Below are 22118 nucleotides of genomic sequence, written 5' to 3' on the forward strand. Positions count from 1 at the left end.
GCAACCTTATCCTTTGGAGTACAGTGCAGCGGGTACTGTACTTCAGCAGGAATAAACTACAGAGGAACAGGTGTTGAGTGCACTGGGTACTGGGCGTCCGCAGGGCTGGACTGTGATGGGGCAGGAGTGAAAGGCAGCGGGTACAGACTGGAGCTAGGAGGTTGCTAAGAGCGTGTTGGCACTGTCTGGGGGGTGAATGGGAAGGAGTTTTGCGACAGCAGATGCAGGGGAGGGTGGTCACGGAGCTGCTTGGTTTGCAGTGCTAGTAGCGCCTGTAGCGTGTCTGCTTGGCACTGCATAACGTTTAAGAGCTGCTCTATGGCTTTGTTCTGGCACACCACGTTCTCCTTTCGGTCCCTCTTCTCGCTGTCCGGACACTCCTTCAATTCTTGTTTTTCAGCCGTGGAGTGCATCATGACCTCATGCAGAAAGTTCTCTTTAGTTCTTCATGGCCGCTTTCTAATTCTGCGCAGCCGTTCAGCCGGCAATAACAAAGAGGGAGGCTGGGATCCCAAGGGCATATCTATGAAGCCAAAATGCAACATTTCACAGAAGCAGTATTGTTTGCAAAACACAGACCATTGATGCAGTGATTTAAAAAACCAGCCACTATTCACATACCTATCACTAACTGGCTGACGCCAAGCAAGCACAAGATCCCCAAAATGGTAACAGCAGGGGAAGGGGAAATCACTGTTCCAGGACTGCACTGTACACTGGGCACGTGGCTCTTGGGGAGACACAGCTCTGTAAGAGGGGGGCCTTATAATCATTTCTGTGCCCACATTTTCCACAGGCTGTGTGCATTATGGAAGATATCTCGCTGCTGAGGGTGAGCAGGGACTCAAGGGAGGGTCTTCTCCAAGACTGCGGCATCCATCCTGGCCCTTATGTGGCTCACCTGTGTGCAGCAATGGTCCCCGCCCGCCCCTCCCAGGATGGCAGAGTAGTGGAGGAAAGTTACCCTTATTGGGGCAAGAAACAAAGCAACTCTGCCAAAGAACCTGTGGCAGCAGATTGCCCTGTATCTCCATGAGAGTTTCATGGAGATCTCTAGCGCAGATTCCCATGAAGTGAGGGAGCCAATCATCACCCTGTTCCACCGTTCAGACTAGGCATGTGGTGGTACACACATCATACAGACACAAGCCTCCTTTCTGCAACCCTCCTGCCCCCAAGAACTCACTTCAGTGATTCCCAAAATCAAAGCCACTTAACAGGGGCCTCCCCTCCTGTTTGCACTTTGCCAAGCTCCAACAGCTGTGACTGGCTAGCCTCCTCCGGGGTAGAGAAGAACTCCTAGCTGCATGCATCTCTGACCTCCAACTCATCCTCTGCCTCTGGGTCTCCCTCCGCCTCCACATCCTCATCCAAGTTTTCCTCCTCCTGGCTCGGTCCACTCTCGACTGGCACGTGAGCCACCAAAGTATCCACAGTGGCCTTCACAGTGGAGGTGAGGTCACCACTGAGTATTGCATCCAGCGCTTTATAGAACCTGGAGCTCGTGGGTGCAGCACCGGAGTGGCGGTTTGCCTCCCGCACCATGGAGTAGGAATTCCACAGCTCCTTCACTTTGACCCTGCATTGCAGTGTGTCCCGGTCATGGCCCCTTTCTCTCATGCATCGTGAAATCTGTCCATAGATATTATAATTTCTACGGCTGATGCACACCTGGGACTGGACAGCCTCCTCTCCCCAAATGCTGATGAGGTCCAGCAGCTCAGCATTGCTCCAAGCCGGGGATCGCCTGGTGTGTGGAGCAGGCATGGTCACCTGGAAAGATGCGCTGAGATTGCTGCATGCATCACCGAGCAAACAGGAAGGGGACTTTCAAAATTCCCAAGGAATTTAAGGTGTGGGGTTAATGGTTGGTCACCTGAGGGCAGTGCAGTAGAATTCAAACCGATGACCAGAGAGGCGAGAACAGGGATTGTGGGACAACTCCCACAGGCCAATCGCAGCGCTGTAATTGACCAGGGTGTCTACACTGACACCGCAGCGCTGTAGCCCCAGCACAGAAAATGTACACCTCTCATCGGCGTGTTTTTTTTACAGCGCTGCAGTTGCTCAGTTTTTGCGCAGTAAGTGGCTTGGCAGTGTGTACACCTCAGGAGTTACACTGCAGAAAACTGCTTTACCGTGCAGAAACTTGCCAGTGTAGACAATGCCCTAGATGGCTTAAATAAGAATGCAAGACTGGTCATACTGGGTCAGACCAATGGTCCATCTCGCCCAGTGTGCTGCCTGAGAGTGACCACTGCCAGATGCGTCAGAGGGAATGAACAGAACAGGCTTGTTGACCTGCAAGGTGAAGGTCTCTCACCCTTACATTTAACTTTATTGTTGTTGATTCCTACTTACCCTATCTTACCACACCTCCCCCGAGGTCTCTGGACAAATCAGGTGTGAACCACTCCTTTGATACAGACATGTCCCAATCCAGCTGAATTGAGGCAGACTTTGGGCCAATGTCAGTTTGGAAAAGGCTCTCTTAACCCAGCAGGTTTCTCAAAGTATCTGTTGCTGTGAACCGCAAGTAGTGTGGATGTGTGAACCCCAAAGACATCAAACATGAAAGAAACACAAGGCCAGTTTTGGAGAGGTTTCCAGAGCCAGGCCTGAGGGTTAAACAGCTGTGCTCAAAAGGAAAAGGGGCCTCAGCACCTATAAAAATAACTGGTTGTAAAATTTAAATTAAAATAAGAAACCAAACCAAACCGAAAAAAAAACAACCCAGAAAAGCTACCATCGCACATCCATCACCATTTTAGATTTTGACATCTTCTGCCTGATGTGACATCTTTGCTTTGCAAATAAGAGACCTGGAGAACTCTGTGGCTGTTACCCTCTAACTGGGTAAAAGGCTACACATCTTGTCTCAAGTAATTTTCCTCTTAAGGGAAGATTTATTTTAAAATTTATCAAAATAAATTCCATTTTAAATAGAAATAATTACAGTCTATACTAAGTCTTTATTCTCGTACATGCTATTTCTCTCACATATTCCCCCACTCTAATTCCTTTGGAGTGAGGTTTTAATTTCAGGATTAGCCACCATTTCCTATGTAGTAGGAGGGGGCAGGGAGAGAACTAGAAGAAAACCTGAATTATATTAAGTATCAGAGGGGTAGCCGTGTTAGTCTGGATCTGCAAAAGCAGCAAAGAGTCCTGTGGCACCTTATAGACCAACAGACATATTGGAGCATGAGCTTTCGTGGGTGAATTTCCACTTAGTCGGATGCATGCAGTGGAAATTTCCAGAGGCAGGTATAAATATGCAAGCAAGAGTGAGTCAGACTGTCCCTATGTAAAAGGATAAATGGACACATCAGATATTAGGAATGGCAATATACAAAAACCTGTAGGAGAACACTTCAATCTCCCTGGCTACACAATAGCAGATTTAAAGGTAGCCATCCTGCAGCAAAAAAACTTCAGGACCAGACTTCAAAGAGAAACTGCTGAGCTTTAGTTCATCTGCAAATTTGACACCATCAGCTCAGGATTAAACAAAGACTGTGAATGGCTAGCCAACTACAAAAGCAGTTTCTCCTCCCTTGGTGTTCACACCTCAACTGCTAGAAGAGGGCCTCATCCTCCCTGATTGAACTAACCTCGTTATCTCTAGCCTGACTCACTCTTGCTTGCATATTTATACCTGCCTCTGGAAATTTCCACTACATGCATCCGACGAAGTGGGTATTCACCCACGAAAGCTCATGCTCCAATACGTCTGTTAGTCTATAAGGTGCCACAGGACTCTTTGCTGCTGAATTATATTGTAACACTGAAAGTTATCACATAATCAGCCTCTTATGTTACACTAATTAACTTCATGTTTAATTTCACTGTCGCTGGTAACAACTTATTCAACGATTACAAAATATAATTCCCATTTCCACCAAGTCAGCTTTGTGTGAAGTCACATTTTACAACAACATAGGAGCCTTCCATTTCTGTGAGTTCATTTCTTACTGGGTCTTCTCCCATAACTGTGGGTGGAAGGGGGTCTCACACTACGTGGGAAGGCTGCATCATGAGAAAAACCACCTGTGCTCTATTTTCACACTTTCTAATCTTTCAAAGTAGCAGCAGGAGGAGACGTGATACAAATGCATTAGCCTTAATAGCAAAACGAAGACTCTGGAGTTAGCATTCATGTATCCTGCAGTCTGCACTTGGAATCTGATATATTCCCTCATTGGCTACTATCATTTGCCCAGCATGGAAGTGCTTCTTGTCCAACAAGGCAGCCAGATTGGGACCCATAGGCATGGAATGGCTCTGAAGGAATCAGCTGTTTCTCTCTGTGCTTCATGAAACTTTGGATCCAAATGGTAAAAGACAGTTGTGACCAATTTAATCATGGCATCCTTTAGGAGTGTGATCAATGCCACTTAACTAGGGAGCAGCGTTCTAAAAATAGTTTACCTTGGCCACAGGTCACCATAGCTTCCATCTCTGGGGTGAAAATCAACCACCAGTACCTGCAATTTCTACCTGAGTTCTTGTCAAATCTTTGACCTTACTTGGAGTAATTTTACACTTCTCTGGCATAGAATTCTTCACCAACGACACAACATATCCATAGCGATAGTGAGATATAAATCCCCCAACTATGCCCTTTTATTTCTTTAATCTGGTAGCACAGATTTAAATTAAGGACTAAATTCAGGTGCTGCTTAGAATCCCTGTAAGACACCAAATGTCAGGTATCTATTCAAAATAGGTATCTTTCTGCAGCTATATCACTTTCAACATGGATTTCATTTCCTACACATTTGCAGCATCTCCCAGGGGTGAACTGAAGAGAAATGTCAGTTCCATTTTTCCCATCTCTACCTAGATGGGGATTGCATTTCCCAAATAATAGGCAACATGTACCAGATTAGGAAGGAGATCTTCAGGAGTGACCTCCTGCAGGGCCTGGACCACAACTGCTTTGGGAGCCCAATGCATGGGTATTTTGCTTAGTTACAAGTCATTTACTAGGGAATACTGTTCCCAGCCCTTTAGAAAAAATATTGACCTAACCAATTGAACAACAGGGGGATTGGGATGGTGATGGGGAATAAGGGAATCCCTCTGACTTACCCTATCTTCCTCTGCTGTTACAGAGGGTGAAATGACATTTTTCCCCATCCCTGCCCTGTTCCTCCTCTTTCTCATGATAGTTCAATATATTTTAAGTGAGGGAAATGGTAGTAAAAATATCTGTTCTCCAGCACAACCTGAAGCAACATCAGAGCAATTGGGAATGAAAAAATTTGTTCCCGAAGGGGGAACTTGATGACTAACAATTGCTTTGAAATGGGGGAACAGTATAACCGTGATGCTCATGGTTTGTTTAGACTAGGAAAAGTGATAGAGTTTAGGTCAGGTCAAGGGGAAAGCTAATGCCAACCACTGCACCTGGGCTGCATCTGCTCTACAACTATAATTGTCTTTTTACACCAAGATCACTAACTTGAGCAGCCAACATCATGTACAGTCCTAGTGGATATAAGGCACAGGTAGTTTTTGCCTCAGTGTAGCTTGTTGGTATCATAGACTCATAGACTTTAAGGTCAGAAGGGACCATTAGGATCATCTAGTCTGACCTCCTGCACAACGCAGGCCACAGAATCTCACCCACCCACTCAAACTTCTCTCTCCCTCCGGGAGCTGATGAATATTCCTGTCTGGAGGGACACACGCTCCTACGACTCAAAAGGAAAGGAGCTGATAGAAAATATCAGAGACTGACCCCAAAGAAGGTGAGATGTAAAAGGCAGAAGCAGTCAACTCATCTGGTTGACCTGAGAGACCACGGTGAAGATGGTGCACAGATCACTATGTGAGAATTAGCAAATGTGATTATTTAAAAAAAAAAAAAATCTTTGCCCAGCCCTAATGAAGGCACTTGTTACAGTTCTCTCTCATGTGGATTTTCTGATGTTTAATAAGGTGTGAGCTCTGATTGAAGCTTTCCCCACACTCAGCGCACATGTAGGGCGTCTCTCCAGTGTGGATTTTACAATGTCTGATATGGTTTGAATGGTGACGAAAGCTTTTCCCACACTCAGAGCATGTGTAGGGTCTCTCTCCTGTGTGGATTCTCTGATGTGTGATAAGGTGTGAGCGGTTGCTGAAGCTTTTCCCGCACTCAGAGCATCCATAAGGTTTCTCACCCGTGTGGATTCTCCTATGTATGCTCAGGTTAGAGCTCTGATTGAAGCTTTTCCCACACTCAGAGCACGTGTAGGGCATCTCTCCAGTGTGGATTCTCTGATGTGTGAGAAGGTGTGAGCTCCAACTGAAGCTTTTCCCACACTCAGAGCACATGTAGGGCGTCTCTCCAGTGTGGATTCTCTGATGCGTACTGAGAATTGAGCTCTCGCTGAAGCTTTTCCCGCACTCAGAGCATGTGAAGGGCTTCTCTCCTGTGTGGATTCTCTGATGTTTGAAAAGGTGTGAGCGGTTGCTGAAGCTTTTCCCGCACTCAGAGCATGTGTAGGGCGTCTCCCCTGTGTGGATTCTGTGATGTGTGTTAAGGTTTGAACGCTGACTAAAGCTTTTCCCGCACTCAGAGCATGTGAAGGGCTTCTCTCCTGTGTGGATTCTCTGATGCGCGATAAGGTTTGAATGCCGACGAAAGCTTTTCCCGCACTCAGAGCATGTGTAGGGCGTCTCTCCTCTGTGGATTCTCTGATGTGTGAGAAGGTGTGAGCTCCAACTGAAGCTTTTCCCACACTCATGGCATGTGTAGCGTCTCCCTTCCAAGTTTATTCTGTCACGTGTTATAAGGTCTGAGTGGCTACTGAAGTTTTCCTCTGGCCTCTCCTGAGTCTCACAGGCTTTTGCTTTTCCTGGGAGTGCACAACTCCCGGAAACATTCTCTTTGTATCTTCCTGATAACGTTCCATGTGGTTCTACTTGCTCAGCATCTTCCTGCCGGGGTTTCTCCTCCTCATTCTCACTCACCATCCCATCACCTGATGGGAGACAGAGAGAATCCAGACATAGGTCACTCCCTGTGCCACAAAGAAAGGAAATCTCAGAGACAGGAATGGAAAAAGGGATGAACAAACCAAAATATGTGTGGGAGAGATCAAACCCTATCAGGAGCGGATTTTCTGCAAACCCTTCCCCAAAGGAGAGAGGAAGGGATCAGTTTTGGTCTGCATCTCACCAGAACACTCAGGGGAAAGCGAGATCGGGGAGGGACCTGCTGCCAGTTGTCAGTCAGAATAGGAGGGAAGCCATGAGTGACATCTGCCATAATGATTCCACATCTGCAGGGAACAATCCTGAGCTTGGAGAGCTCACAGGGTCTTAGTAGGGCATCCCAAATGTTTCCTGCATTCCCAAACAGTTTTTGAGTTGGTTTAACCAATTCCTCACCTGTGCAGGCAGCTCTCGGGAGCACTTCTTTCTCAGAGCCCTGGAGGTCTGGGATCCATGGCTCTTCCCCTCGTTCCAGCTGCGAGATCACATCAGGTTTGGAAACTGGAAACCCTACTCCAGGCAAAGAAAACAACGGAGGTCAGTGGAATTTGTGGGATACTTGTCACAAAGAATATTCCATGGTTTTAACCCCAGCTCATTTTTAAGCAGTAAAATACCAAGGCCAGCTTCCTTGGCTCAAAGTGGAAGGAGGGTTATTATTATAATTATAAATCATATTCATTACCTTAGTGCCTAAGGACCATCTAACAGTGGGTCCCCATTGTGCTAGGCGAAGTACAAACCCAGAATAATAGATGCCCCATCCCCTGAAGAATTTACAATCTAAATAGCCAAGACAGACACAGAATGGGGGAAGGGGTAGAACCCACTCTTAGAATAGAGATATACAGGCCTGCCTGTAAAGCTTATACTTTAAGAACTTAGGTGTATTTTTATCACTTAGCTACTTACAGGGGTATAAAAACAAAGAATCAAAATCACAGTCTGCCTGTGTCTGGGCCTTCTCTCACTAGGATAGTCTGAGGCCTTGTTCTTAGGCTAAGGCCTTTGGCTAAGCAGCAGGGGCAGCCATAAGCTGGGAAGCGTAGAGTCACATCCTCACATCCCAAACCAGTCACACTGAAATAAGGTGGTATTGGGCTGTTAGGAAGACGATCCTGTCCGGACAGCGCCCATTACCACCAGATAAGATAAAGAAAGAGATCTTAAGGTGGTTAAAGAAAATTTAGTTGGATGCATCCTGTCTGGCAAGACATCACTTAACAATAGTTGTCGTTGTGAAACCCTCATTTCTGTATTTTTTAACTTTATGGCTACCACTTTTACATTGTTAATCAGTCTCATTTTCTAATTGTTTCTCTCTGCTGTATAATTAATTTTTCTAGGTGTAAGTTAATTAGGGTAGTGGGATATAATTGGTTAGAGAATTATGTTACAATATGTTAAAATAGGTTAGTTAAATTTCACTACAATGATTGGTTAAGGTATAGCTGAGAATATTACTATATAAACGGGGTCAAACAGGAGGGGGAAGGGAAATTGGAATCATGTTTGTTAAGGGAGGGAATGGGAACAGGGAACAGGGACACAGGCAAGGCTCTGTGGCATCAGAGCTGGGAAGGGGGACACAGGGAAAATGCTATGCAGCGTCAGAGCTGGGAACAGAACACTGGGGAACAGACTAAGAGATAAGCCTGACTGGTGTGAAGGGCTTTGGAATATGCCTGCTTGGATACTAACCCCAGTAAACATTGCATTATCTGCGCTTCAGACTTCTGGTCTTTTGCTGCTTGCTGTCTATGTGACAAGAACCAGAGAAGTGGGAGGGTGAAGGGAAAGCCCTCTAACAAAACTGACATGACCTGATAAGGTAAGCCTTTAAGGAAGGTTTTAATACACTTTAGAATGGATCAGGGATTCCCACAAGGACTGATGAAGGGGCGATGGTAAATACACATTTAGATCCTTTTATTGTTATATCTTTTCCCCATAAGGTGCACTGGCACACTGTCATGGATCCATAGGATCTGTGCAATCTCCTGGCTTTTAAGCAGTCCTTGGGAGGTGCCCCTTGAGTGCACTATACTCCCAAGGGGTGCTACTCTTACACAAGGATAGGCCATGTAGCTTCAACACCTCAGACTGAGCCTCTGGCTTCAACAATCCTATTTCAACCTGTGAGCTCTGCCAGCAGGTCCAGCTGAACGACACTCCTGTTCAGAGACTGTTCCTCAGTCAATGCACAGAGCAACTTTTTGCTGTGACACTGGGCAGACTTTTAAAACATAGCAGGGTTTATTAGTCAACTGAAACACAGCATTGGAAAGTCCTTAGATTAGGACAGAGAAGCGAAGACGACAATATAATCCATACTGGCCAATGGCCTTGAGCCATGTTGCTGTAGAAAATGGTTTGGTGTCCTTTCACTGTGCCTGTCCATTAGTCTTCGCTAAGTCTTCGGATCGGTGGCCAGGGTCGCTGTGCATAGAGATGGGGAGGTTATATGGGGAGGGGGGTAATGAGTGGGAGAGGGAGGTCAAGAGTTAAAATAATATTTTGGGGGGGAAATGTATAATGAAGTGGAACTGAACAGAAATAAAAGCTAAGTCTTCCATTAGCTTCCTGCATCTGTGAGCCCAGTTCTTCCTGCTCCGAAAAACATAACTAGTCCATGTATGTTTCACCCAGCCAAGCGGGGATCCTCCCATGGACAGGTGACAATTATTCCCTTGTCTCTGTCGGGTATTCCATTGATGTAGGTTGGTCCCAGCCAGTTCTTAATGACCCATTCGTATCACCCCATGACAGCTACGTGACAAAACACCTCATGTCTCCTGCTCTTTATAATCATAGCAATACCAACCACAGAGGGAAACTGAGGTGTGTATTGGCATCATACAAGTATCACCAAAATTCCTACCTCTATCACACACACACTGCTCACAGTCCCTGGAGAGAAAGCAAAGCACAGGAACTGGACGTTGGTCCAGTGAACAGAGTGGAGGACAAGCTGCAATCCTCAAACCCTGGTCGAAAAGGAGAGGCACGTGGGTCCCTACCCATAGAGAGGGCTGTCTAGAGACCTGATACCTGAGAAGCATTCCTTGAGCAGGTCATAGAGGAAGGTCAAAGGCTTAGATACCCCAAAACTGTGACATCGCAAAAGCACATTTTGGGGAATTAGGAAATCTAGTGACTCAGGTGGAATGGGAGGGAGAATTAAACTCCCCCAGTGTGTGGAGAAGGCTGGGGAATTAAACACTAAAATTCAAGAGCAACAGCCTCTAATTCTTCCGGAAAAGGAGAATGTAAGAAAGAAGAACTGGGCCATGCAACCTCAGGATGGGCAGACTCAAAGATCCAAGGAGCCTGGATAGAAGACAGCTTGTGGCTGCTGCAGATGGGGAGAGAGGAGAGAAGACTCTCTCCAAACTCTCACTCCTGTTGACCCCAACCTAATTTTATGATCTATGACCACCATGTCTTGTGGGCAATTTTATACTCGCTAGAGGGAAAAGCAGAGTGACCTTATTCGAGTACAGGCCCCCTCCCAACAGGGTGTAACCCTCTGAGACATGGTGAAACCCTCCCAGTAACAAAGTCTTTCTTTTACACTTATCAAGTTTGTGGGCAATACCAAGCTGGGAGGGGTTGCAAGTGCTTTGGAGGATAGAATTAAAATTCAAAATGATCTGGACAAACTGGAGAAATGGTCTGAAGTATATAGGATGAAATTCAAGAAGGACAAATCCAAAGTACAACTGGTGACAGGCATTGTGGTGGCAGTAAAGGGGGAGGGGAGGGAGTGGGAGCAACACCCTCAAAGGCAATGCTGCCAGTGGGTCGCCACACCACATCAGGTATGGGGCTGATAGGGGGCCATTCCCTGTGCCTGGGTGCCTGTAAAGGGCTATATAAACTCCACACTGGCACAGAAGGGGTTAAACTGCTGCTTTAGTCTGGACTGGCCCAGCTCCTCCACACCTGCAAACCATGCCAGGACTGGATTAGGAGTTAACAGGAGAGACCTACTCTACTCAGAGGGGGGCAACCCTGGGAAGGGAACAGTCTGTGGAGCATCTCCAGTCCCAAAGAAAGGGTTGGCAGCATTCGGGGCTCTGGCCTTCACTGAGGGAAGGTGGGGATCCCCGGAGATCAAAGGGGGAGCAGGCTGAAAGTTGCGCTGGAAACCCAGTAAACTCTGAATGCGACTGAGACGCTCCCAGGGTCCCCAGAAGAGGGGCCCATATTCTAATGGAAGCTGTCCACAGTTTTTTCCTCGCTTTCTTTTCTTTCATTACTTTATTTACCCTTGTTTGCCGACAGTCGGTTCTTTTGCTGTTTCACCTGGTACCCCAAGAGAGGAAGAAGGTGCCCCAAGGCCTCAGCCGGAGGGCTGAGCCCTGACACACTGGAACAGTAGTTCTCAAACTTTTGTACTAGTGACCCCATTCACACACCCAGCCTCTGAGTGAGACCCCCCTGATGATTTAAAAACACCTTTTTATATATTTAGCATCATTATACATGCTGGAGGCGAAGTGGGGTTTGGGGTGGAGGCTGACAGCTCACGACCCCCCATGTAATAACCTCGCGACCCCCTGAGGGGTCCCGACCCCCAGTTTGGGAACCCCTGCACTAGAAGAACATGCCCCCGTAGCACCCCTGGGGCAGGGGGCAATTGGACTCACACAAAAAGTGGGAGTGTGACACAAAGCTCGGAGGAATTGCTAACATGGAGGAGGACAGGAATATCATCCAAGAAGATCTGCATGACCTTGAAAGCTGGAGTAATAGAAAACAGGATGAAAATTAGTAGTGCAAAATTATGCATTTAGGGACTAACAACAAGAATTTTTGCAATAAGCTGGGGATTTATCAGTTGGAAGTGACAGAAGAGGAGAAAGACCTAGGTGTATTGGTTGATCACAGGATAATTACGAGCACCCAATGTGATGCGGCCGTGAGATAGGTTAATGAAGTCCTAGGATGCATCAGGTGAGGCATTTCCAATAGACACAGGGAAGGGTTAGAACTGTTATACAGGGCACTGATGAGACCTCATCTGAAATACTGTGGGCAATTCTGGTCTCCCATGTTTAAGAAGGATGAATTCAAAGTGGAACAGGTGTAGAGAAGGGCTACTAGGATGATCCGAGGAATGGAAAATCTGCCTTCTGAGAGGAGACTCAAAGAGTTTGGCTTGTTTAGCCGAACCAAAAGAAAGCTGAGGGGAGATACGATCGCTGTCTATAAATACATCAGAAGGATAAATACCAGGGAAGGAGAGGAGTTTTTTAGGTTAAGCACCAATGTTGGCACTAGGACAAATGGATATTGGCCAACAATAAGTTTTGGCTTGAAATTAGGCAAAGGTTTCTAACCATCAGCGTGAAGTTTTAGAACAGCCTCCTAAGGGGAGCAGTGGTGGCAAAAATCCTAACTGGCTTCATGACTGAGCTCGATACCTTTATGGAGGGATTGGTATGATGGGACTGCCTACAATGGCATGTAGTCAATCTGCAACTGCTAGCAGCAAATATCTCCAAAGGCCGGTGATGGGACACTAGATGGAGAGGGCTCTGAGTTACTACAGAGAATTCTTTCCCAGGTGTCTGGCTCCTGGGTCTTGCCCACATGCTCAGGGTCTAATTGACTGCCATATTTGGAGATGGGAAGGAATTTTGCCCCAACTCAGATTGGCAGAAACCCTGGGTTTGTTTGTTTTTTGCCTTCCTCTGCAGCATGGGGCATGGCATGGGTCATTTGCAGGTTTAAACTAGTGTAAATGGTGGATTTTTTTGTAACTTGAAGTCTTTAAATAATGATTTGAGGACTTCATTAACTCAGCCAGAGGTTAGGGGTCTATAACAGGAGTGGGTGAGGAAGGTTCTGTGGCCTGCGATGGGCAGGTCAGACTAGATGATCATGATGGTCCCTTCTGGCCTTAAAGTCTGAGAGTCTATAAACTGTGCCTTGCATTGCACAGACACTGATGGAAATCAGGGCCCCATCGTGCTGCGCGTGGCAGAGACCCTGACTGAGATCAGCACCCCCACTGTGCTGGGCACTGCACAGACAGAGAGGGACAGTCCTTGCCCCAAAGAGATCACAATCCAAGTAGACAATGGGTAGGAGGAAAACACAGAGGGGCTGTGACTTCCCCAAGGTCACTAAGCAGGTCAGTGACAGAGACAGGAACAGACCCCGGTAACACCAGAGCCCCGTCACCCACAGCTTGGAAAGGTCCCCAAACCCCATTGTATTAGGCTGCAGGAAGAGGGGGTTTGTCCATGGATGCACAGGCTGTCTTGGCAGGGCAGCTCAGCTGCAGTCCCTGCACACAGCTGGTTGTCCCCTGGGTCAGGAGAAGTCAGTGTCCAGTCCTGTGGGGCTGTGCTCCTGGCTCATACCTCCAGCACTCACTGCTGCCCCTCCGTTACCAGCTGCACTGTTCAGCCAGCCCCAGGCCTCAGTAAGGTCACTGTTCCGCCCACAAGCCTTCAAACAGGGACAAGGTGCACCAGTGCCAATCAGACTGCACTACTGTAAATTCTGTCTATACTAAGGTTTTGCACCAGTGCCTAAAACCAATGTGATATATGCCATCATGTGACAGCAATGCTCCTCTGCCATGTACATTGGCCAAACCGGACAGTCTCTAGGCAAAAGAATAATTGGACACAAATCAAACATCAAGAATTATAACATTCAAAACCCAGTCTGAGAACACTTCAATCTCCCTAGACTCTCAATAGAAGACTAAAAACAGACTCCCAATGAGAAACTGCAGAACTGGAATTAATTTGCAAACTGGACACCATCAAATTAGGCCTGAATAAAGACTGGGAGTGGATGGGTCACTACAAAAATTAAAAACTAAATTTCCCCATGCTAATTTTCCCCTACTGTTACTCACACCTTCTTGTCAACTGTTTGAAATGTGCCACCCTGATTACCAATACAAAAGAGATTTTTCCTCCTGTTGATAATAGCTCACTTCCACTTTAATTGAATTGCCTCATTAGAACTGACCCCCCACTTGGTAAGGCAACTCCCATCTTTTCATGTACTGTGTATATATATTCTGCCTACTGTATTTTCCACTCCATGCATCTGATGAAGTGGGTTTTAGCCCACGAAAGCTTATGCCCAAATAAATGTGTTAGTCTCTAAGGTGCCACAAGTACTCCTCATTGTTTTTGCTGATACAGACTAACACGGTTACCACTCTAAAACACCAGTGTGGCAGAGACCTTCAGTACCCAAAACAGCAGTACGGTGGCACTAGAACTGGGATCTATTTCTAGCTCTGTCACTGACGGCCTGGGTGACCTTGGAAACGTCAAAGTTTCTCCTCCCAACTTTAGTCTCTTTACCCAGCTGCCCACTCACTGGGGACTCCTTCTCTCCAGAGCCACTCACCACTAAAATCTGTGTGGGTGTCACCAGAGCTAAGGTACTTCAGCTCTGGAATAGTCTTACAAGGGTGACTGTGGAGTCTCTTTCCCTGGAAGTTTTTAAGAACAGGTAGGACAAATCTCGGTCAGATATAATCTACATATACTTGGTTCTGCCTCGGCAGAGAGAGATGGACTTGATGACATCTTGAGGTCCTCACCAGCCCTACATGTCTATGATGCTATGCAATATATACGTATAAAAACACAACATACAGAATAAAACCCACCACAACATAATGTCAGGCAATTCAGAAAAAAAAAACAAAAAAAACACACAACCTACACTCCACAGCATAAAATGACAATACAAAGGAAAAGAAAGCAACACAATGCAAACTACAACATCCTAGGACAAAAGTACACAATGGAAAATAGCTCAACTCAAACCAACACAACACAGGCACCAAACAAGCTGAGGCAAAACAATGCACCATAAAACTGCAACACAACACGGTGCATCAGAGTTGCAAATGGCACCATGCAAAACAGCTCAGCGTAGAACATGACAGCACAAAAGAGAATTATTTCAATGTAGGCCTGGAAGGGATCTTGAGAGGTCGTCTACTGAAGCCTCCTGTGATGAGGCAGGACGAAGTATCCCTAGACATTCCCAGACTGGTGTATCTCTAGCCTTGTCTTAAAAACCTTGAATGAAAGAAATTCCACAACCTCCCTAGGAAGCCAATGCAATGCAAACACTCTGACCAAAACAGCGCTGTACACACACAAGCTGGGCTTGGGATTAAGGGGAGAGGCAAGACTTGAAACAATCTGGGTACAGTTCCCAGTTTTGCCCCAAATTCTCCATGCAAACTTGAGCAAATTACATCAGCTCTTTGAGCTTCAGTTTCCCCATCTGTAAAATGGAGAGTTGCCTCCCACCATTTGCCTAGTTAGCCTTTGAGCTTTTTGTGGCAAGGACTCTGTCACTGTGGGCATGTCTACACTGCAGTTAGATACTGGCAGCTGGCCCGTGCCCACTGACTTGGGCTCACACAGCTCAGGCTGCAGGGCTGTTTAATTGTGGTGTAGATGTTCCGACTTGGGCTGCAGGCCAAGGTCTGGCACCGTCCAACCTCGCAGGGTCCTTCAACCTAGCTCCAGCCCGAGCCCAGATGTCTACACTGCAATTAAACAGCCCCTTTGCCTGAGCCCTGTGAGCCTGAGTCAGGTGGCATGGGCCAGCTGGGGGTTTTTAATGGCAGGGTAGAGATACCCTTGGTGTCTGTTCAGCACCTGTAACAATGGGGACCCTGATCTTGGTCAATGTCTGTGCAGGAGCCCTGCACAACAGGGGGCCTGACCTCAGTTGGGGGCTCTGCAACTCCCGGCATTACAGGATCCCTGATTTTGTTTGGGGTCCCTGCAGCATCTGGCAAAATGTGGGGGCAGGATCTCTGTCAGGGTCTCTGCAGTGCCCAGTACAGTGGTGGGGCGTGATCTGGGTCGGGATCAGTGCAGTGCGAGGCTCAACAGGGACACAGATCTCAGTCGAGATCTCTGAAGTGCCCAGCATAGTAGAAGCAGTAATCTGTGCCACACTCGTGCACTGCCCGGCACAAGGGGGGCCGTGATCTCGGTCCAGGTCACAGTTTTACCAGGCACAATCGGGGGCCTGAAGTCAGATGGGGTCTCTACACTGCCCCGCACAACAGGGGCGCAGATCTCAGTTGGGGTCTCCACAGCACCTGTCACAACAGTGGGGTCTGACCTCTGTTGGGGTCTCTGCAGCGCTTGGCAGAACAGGACCCAGATCTCAGTTGGGGTCTCTGCAGCTCCAGGAACAACAAGGTCCCTGATTTTGTTTGCTGTCTCTGCAGCAGCTGGCACAATGGGAGCCTGATTTCACTTTGTGTTGATGCAGGGCCTGGCACAACAGGGGCCCGGAGCTCAGTCAGGGTCACTGTAGCACCCGGCACAACAAGGTCCCTGCTCTCTGTAGGGGTCTGTGCAGTTCCTGGTACAATGAGTGCCCCAAACTTGGTCAGGGTTTGTGCAGTGCCTGGCACACTGGGGGACCTGATCTCAGGCAAGGCCTGAGCCATACTCAGTACGAGAAGAGCCCTGATCTCAGTCAGACACCTGGAGAGAAAAGTGGGAAGATTTTCAAGAATTAGATATCAGTATTTCAGAACTGAGGAAAAAATGGGGCACAAACTAAATATTTGCCAATATAAGAGAGAAGCACCAACATCTGGGGGATTTTATGTTACCATTCAACAGTTCAAGAGAAAGGAGGGGAAATTTGAGGGGATTATACAGCGATATTCAGTTCACAACAGAATGGGATGGATTCTTCTTGCCTCACATTCACATGGCCAGCAGGGAGCCCTGGGTGATGTGGCTTTCACAGGGGAAAGGAGTGGAGCTGGAGTCAGAAGGTCACTGGCTGTGGGGAGGGGCTGGCAGTGGGGTCTGGGAATGTGACTAGCAGGCGGTTGGTGTGGAGGGGGGCTGCTGGGTTGGGCAGGGTGGGAGAGAGGGAAGTAGCTGGGACTGGGAAACCTGGGGCTGGGCAGTCTCCATGGGGGACGCTTGCTCCTCCCTTCCCTTCCGGGCCTTTCCATGCCCTGTTGCCAGCAGAGAGTGGCCCCCCGAGCCCAGCCCAGAGGTATTCCTGTCTCAGGACTCTCCCAGCCTCTGCCAATTAACCCTCTTCCCATTTCAGAAATCACTCAGGGGAACGATTTCCCACCTAAACAAGGACAAATCACTGCAGGTAAAAATGGGGGGAAACACCCCACACCTGAGATATGAACTGGCCATTGGCAAAGTGGAGAGAAAATGGGGTACAATCGGGGGAGGGGAACAGAGACATTCTCAGGGATTTGAGGGAAGGGGGGGTCACCCTGGATGTTGCTCGTTGCTCTCTAGAGAGAAAGGGGGCAGGATTGGAGAGGATGGGGGGGTCCCCACGGGAGGGGGCAGCGGTAAATCCGAGGGGATCTCAGCCCCCCCTTTCTCTCCCCGCTCCTCGGGGGTCACCTGCTCTTCTCCTCCCCCGGCCATGTGCGGGCTGCACAGACATTTTCCATCCGCCCCTTTCCCAGGTCTCCCCCGCCCGCCCGGCAACCCCCGGGTTCTGAAAGAAGGAAGTTTGGGGTGGGCTTTAGCAATTGGGTTGCTATGCAGTATCTCAGCAGTTGCACCACATTCATAGATTGGAATTAATAAATAAGTGATGTAAATCATGAGTATTAATGCTTGATGCTTAATTATGGACTTCCCAAAGGCCACGTATGGGTTGGGGCAGCTATTGACATTCTTGTAATCAGAGTAAAGTAGCAGATATGGTATATAGCCATCCTATTACCATAAGGAAGCGGATAAAATACGTCTCCTAGGCTACGTCTTCACTGGGGGGGGGGGGGAATCGATTTAAGATATGCAAATTCAGCTACGCTATCGACGTATCCGAGCCGACTTACCCCGCTGTGAGGACGGCGGCAAATCGATCGTCGCGGCTCCCCCGTCGATGGCGCTTACTCCTACCTGCGCTGGTGGAGTACAAGCGTCGATTTGGGGATTGATTGTCGTGTCCCGACGAGATGCGATAATTCGATCCCCGAGAGATCGATTTCTACCCGCCGATTCAGGCAGGTAGTGAAGACGTAGCCCTAGTTACCACTTTTTCATTTTGTCAGGTCCCCGAGTAAAGTGAAGCAGGGCCTCCATTCTGATGGTCTCCCTTGCCCCTCGATCTTTGTTTCCAATGGTGTCCATAACTTGTAAGTATGCATAAGGCAAGACCCTCTTTACTATACTTATCTTAGTCTAATCATTATGTGTATTGATCCTTGCCTATGATTTCAATTATAACTGTCTGTATTAAATCAAGTTTCTGTGTGTTTTACCAAATTCCATCTTCTCAATTAACTTTGAGTAGCCATGTACAAGGGCAAGTTGTACCCCAATCTGTAATCTTAGAGGTGTAAAAAGTGACCATTTGTGCCTGGGTAGTGGCCCTGCTATGGGAGGGAGGAATGCAGCAAGGACTCAGGAACGGTGGCCAGGGTCGCTGTGCATAGAGATGGGGAGGGGGGTAATGAGTGAGAGAGGGAGGTCAAGAGTTAAAATAATAATATTTGGGGGGGAAATGTAAAAAGAAGTGAATCAATAGAAACAAAACTGGAGCACAGGCTCTAAAATAGCAAGACTTGGGTAGGGATTTGGGGTTAAAGGTCTGGGATCCCCCCACAGCTGTAGATCCCAAAACTTCTCCTCCTTCCCACTGACCCACCCAGACCACTTCCTGGGTGCCCTTCCTCCAGACTCCACTCCCCTTCTTCCCATTACTCTCAGCTGGCACCACCTCCCGGTACCTTGGGAGCTTCTTGTGTTCCCTCCTCATCTCTCACTACCCCCTCCATCACTGCTGATTCTTAGCTCTAACCCTGCACACACCCTCCCCATGTCCTGGCACCCCAGAATTATCTACTCCCCCTCTTCTCCTCTCCTTGCACGGCTCTGTTCTCCCTTCACCTGTGGGATCCTGAATGGCAACATTATGCGCTCTCCTATCAAAAGATGAGCTCATCTGACAGTCACACAAGTCATGCATCAGTCATCGACCTATTTACTCAATTTAGAATTCTATGGGTGGCATATTTTCCTCTTCAAATGAGGAAAAGGCATGAAACCTATAGTTATTAATGTATCCAATAAGGATACATTAAATGCAATTTTAAAATGACTGACGACACCAAAAAGGCACACGTCCAAAAATTATTCTAGTGGGTGGGAGATAAGGAAAAAAAAAGGGGGGCAAGGAAACTTGTCAACACTTGTATGACGAATATAGTTATTACTACTCAGGTTCTTTAGAGACCCCACAGCTTCTAATAACCGAGGGGACAGGACTCCTTACCCAGAAAGACCACCGTCTCATAGTTCTCCTGCATGACATCCCTGTAGAGGGCTCTCTGAGTGGGGTCCAGCAGAGCCCCCTCTTCCCTGGTGAAATACACAGCCACCTCCTCGAAGGTCACTGGCCCCTGAAAGAGCAAGAGTCCAACACTCAGTACCTGCTGCCCCACTCACAACCCCACTATTCACGGAACAGCAGAACCAGGTAAACGGAAGCTCAGCGAGGCACATGTTAGCAGAGTCCCACCCCACCTTGCTTAGAGCAGCCAGGAGGCATCAGAGGGTAGAAAGAGAGAAACTTTGTGTCTCCCAGCTGACAGACGGAGGCAGGGTCTTCACATACCTACTAGCCAGAGCTTGATATAGGAGATGGGGCTGTCTCTGGACCCTGCTGGTGGCTTCCTGGTAGGAATCCCAACACACTCCAAATAAAATATATGGAAGAAAGGGGAAGTCAATAGTAAAGAATTAAGTGAGAAGGTCAGAATTGTAGAAGACTGGCTATAAGAAATCAATGACCAATCAATGAAAATAAGAAGGAAGTTTTTAAAAGTATATTAAGTACAAAATTAATCCTAACAATGGTAGTGGTAAATTACTAGACGGAAATGGCAGAATTATCAAAAATAATGCAGAAGAGGTAAAAGTGTTCAATAAATATTTCTCTCCTGGATTTGGAGAAAAACAGATGTTGTACTCATATCATAAGATGTTGACGACGACATTCTTTTCATTCCAACAAGAATTCACGAGGACATTAAACAGCAGCTATTAAAGTTAGACATGTTTAAATCAGCAGGTCCAGATAACTTCTATCCAAGAGTTTTAAAAGGCCTGGTGGAGGAGCGTGGTGGACTGTTAATGTTGATTTTAATTAGAACTTGGAACACTGGGGAAATTCCAGAAGACTGGAATAAAGCTAATGCAGTCCCAATATTTTAAAAGTGTAAAAGAGATGACCCAGCTAATTACAAGAGTGTCAGTCTGACATCGATACTGGACAAGATAATGGAGCAGCCAATACTGGATTTATTAATAAAGAATTAAAGGAGAGTAATATAATTAGTACCCATGAACAAAGGTTTAGAGAAAATACAGCCTATCAAATTAACTGGATATCCTTATTGGATGAGATCAAAAGTTTGGTTGCAGCTAATATTATTGATGTAATATACCTAGACTTCTGTAAGGCATATGACTAGGTTCAGCAGAATATTTTGACTAAAAAACTAGAATGATACAAAATAAACACGGCATACATTAAATAGATTAAAAACTGTGATTGTAAATGGGGAACCGTGGTCGAGTGGATTTCTTTCTAGCGGGTTCCCGCAAGGATTGGATCTTGGCCCTGTGCTATTTAACATTCTTAACAATGACCTAGAAGAGAATATAAAATCATCACTGATAAAGTTTGCAGTTGCCACAAAGATTGGGGGTGGTGGTAACTAATGAAGTGTCAATAGATTTAGGCTCCAGCACTGGGCATCTGGGAAGCTTTGCCAGCCCTTGTTGGAGGGCTATTTCCTGTTCCACAAAGAGGGGAAGTTCCATTCCCAACTCCTGTGCCTTGAAATTAGGCCCTATCTGACACTACACCTCAAATTCAGTATAGTGGTATGATTATAATAGGATTAGGTCATAATTATGATGCATTAGGTGCAAGATGCGTCATGTGTGGTGTTATTGTTAAAGTTATGATTTGCTGAATAGGATTATCCTATTTGTGTGCATAGATCATGTTGGTATCTAAAGTTATGAATATTGACTTATGTATCTGTATTTCAAATGTGTTTCCTCTGGGTAACACCCACAACTAGCCTTTCAGGTACAACAATGAAGAAGCGAGACAGTGCTGATGGCTCATCAACAAAGACAATGGGCCATGGAAGAGCCTAGCCTTCCTGTGAATGTTTCAGCCAGCCTATGAGTCATGGCTACTATGACTCAGCAGGGCATGCTAGGGCATGTGACCAGACCACATGACACTGAACTCCATTTTGTTACCTCTATTTTTCCACAAATTGAACTGGGAACTTAGTTTGGAAGAAAGGGTTCCCGTCATGTGGAAAATCTACATAAGGTGGGGTGTGACATCATATCTTGGCCTCATTCCCCACACAAGCAAACTCCTGGAAACACCTAAGGAACAAAGACTGAACTGGGGGAAGTGCTGGTCCCAGGGTAAAGGGATTTCTAGCTTGTGTATGGAAACTTGGTGGACTGCTTGTATCATCAGTCAGGGTGAGAAATTGCTAATTCAAATTCAATCCATCTAGTATGTTAGGCTTAGTTTCAGTGTTTGGTTATTTGCTAAGTAATCTCCTTTGATCTGTTTGCTATCACTTATAATTGTTGGGATGTATTAGGGTTAAGTAAAAGAGCTGGGAACTGCTAATGTGCTGACATGGCATTAGGGGACAAAGGCATAAGCAGGCAGTAATTCTTGCTTAATAAATAAGTTGCCATATTTTTCCTTTCCCTGTTGCTTGTAAGAATTGATAAGGATGCAGCTGCATGAGAAATCTAGTTGTCGGAATGAATGTCCTTTGTGCAAAAGAAAGTAAAAGAAATGTTATCTCCCCCTCCCTTCCTTTCCCAGCTACATAAACAAGCCCTGGCTTATGGTCCCTTCCTCCGTCCCCTGAGAACTGCTGATTAAGGAAATTTGTAGCAACACATTAATGCAAAGAACTGTATTTTCAAGGTTAAAATGTCTGTATGACATGCGTAATCCTGTGAATAATAGATAGGGGTGGGTATACTAACAGTATGGGTGTTTCTATTACTTAATAAGGGTTTTGGGGGTCTTGTAATGGATGTAGGCGTGTACATACTAAC

General features: G+C 46.7%; 1 protein-coding gene across 1 annotated transcript in view; it reads right to left on the minus strand.

Moving 5' to 3' along the window:
- The window catches only part of LOC135889397 (zinc finger protein 208-like), a 685678-nt gene that overhangs the window by 372439 nt on the left and 291121 nt on the right, over positions 1-22118 (minus strand). The window contains 1 exon segment of the mRNA XM_065417266.1: positions 5989-6678. Coding sequence (XP_065273338.1) covers positions 5989-6678 — 690 coding nt within the window.

This window comes from Emys orbicularis, chromosome 15, assembly GCF_028017835.1.
Source record: "Emys orbicularis isolate rEmyOrb1 chromosome 15, rEmyOrb1.hap1, whole genome shotgun sequence".
Classification (NCBI taxonomy): domain Eukaryota; kingdom Metazoa; phylum Chordata; order Testudines; family Emydidae; genus Emys; species Emys orbicularis.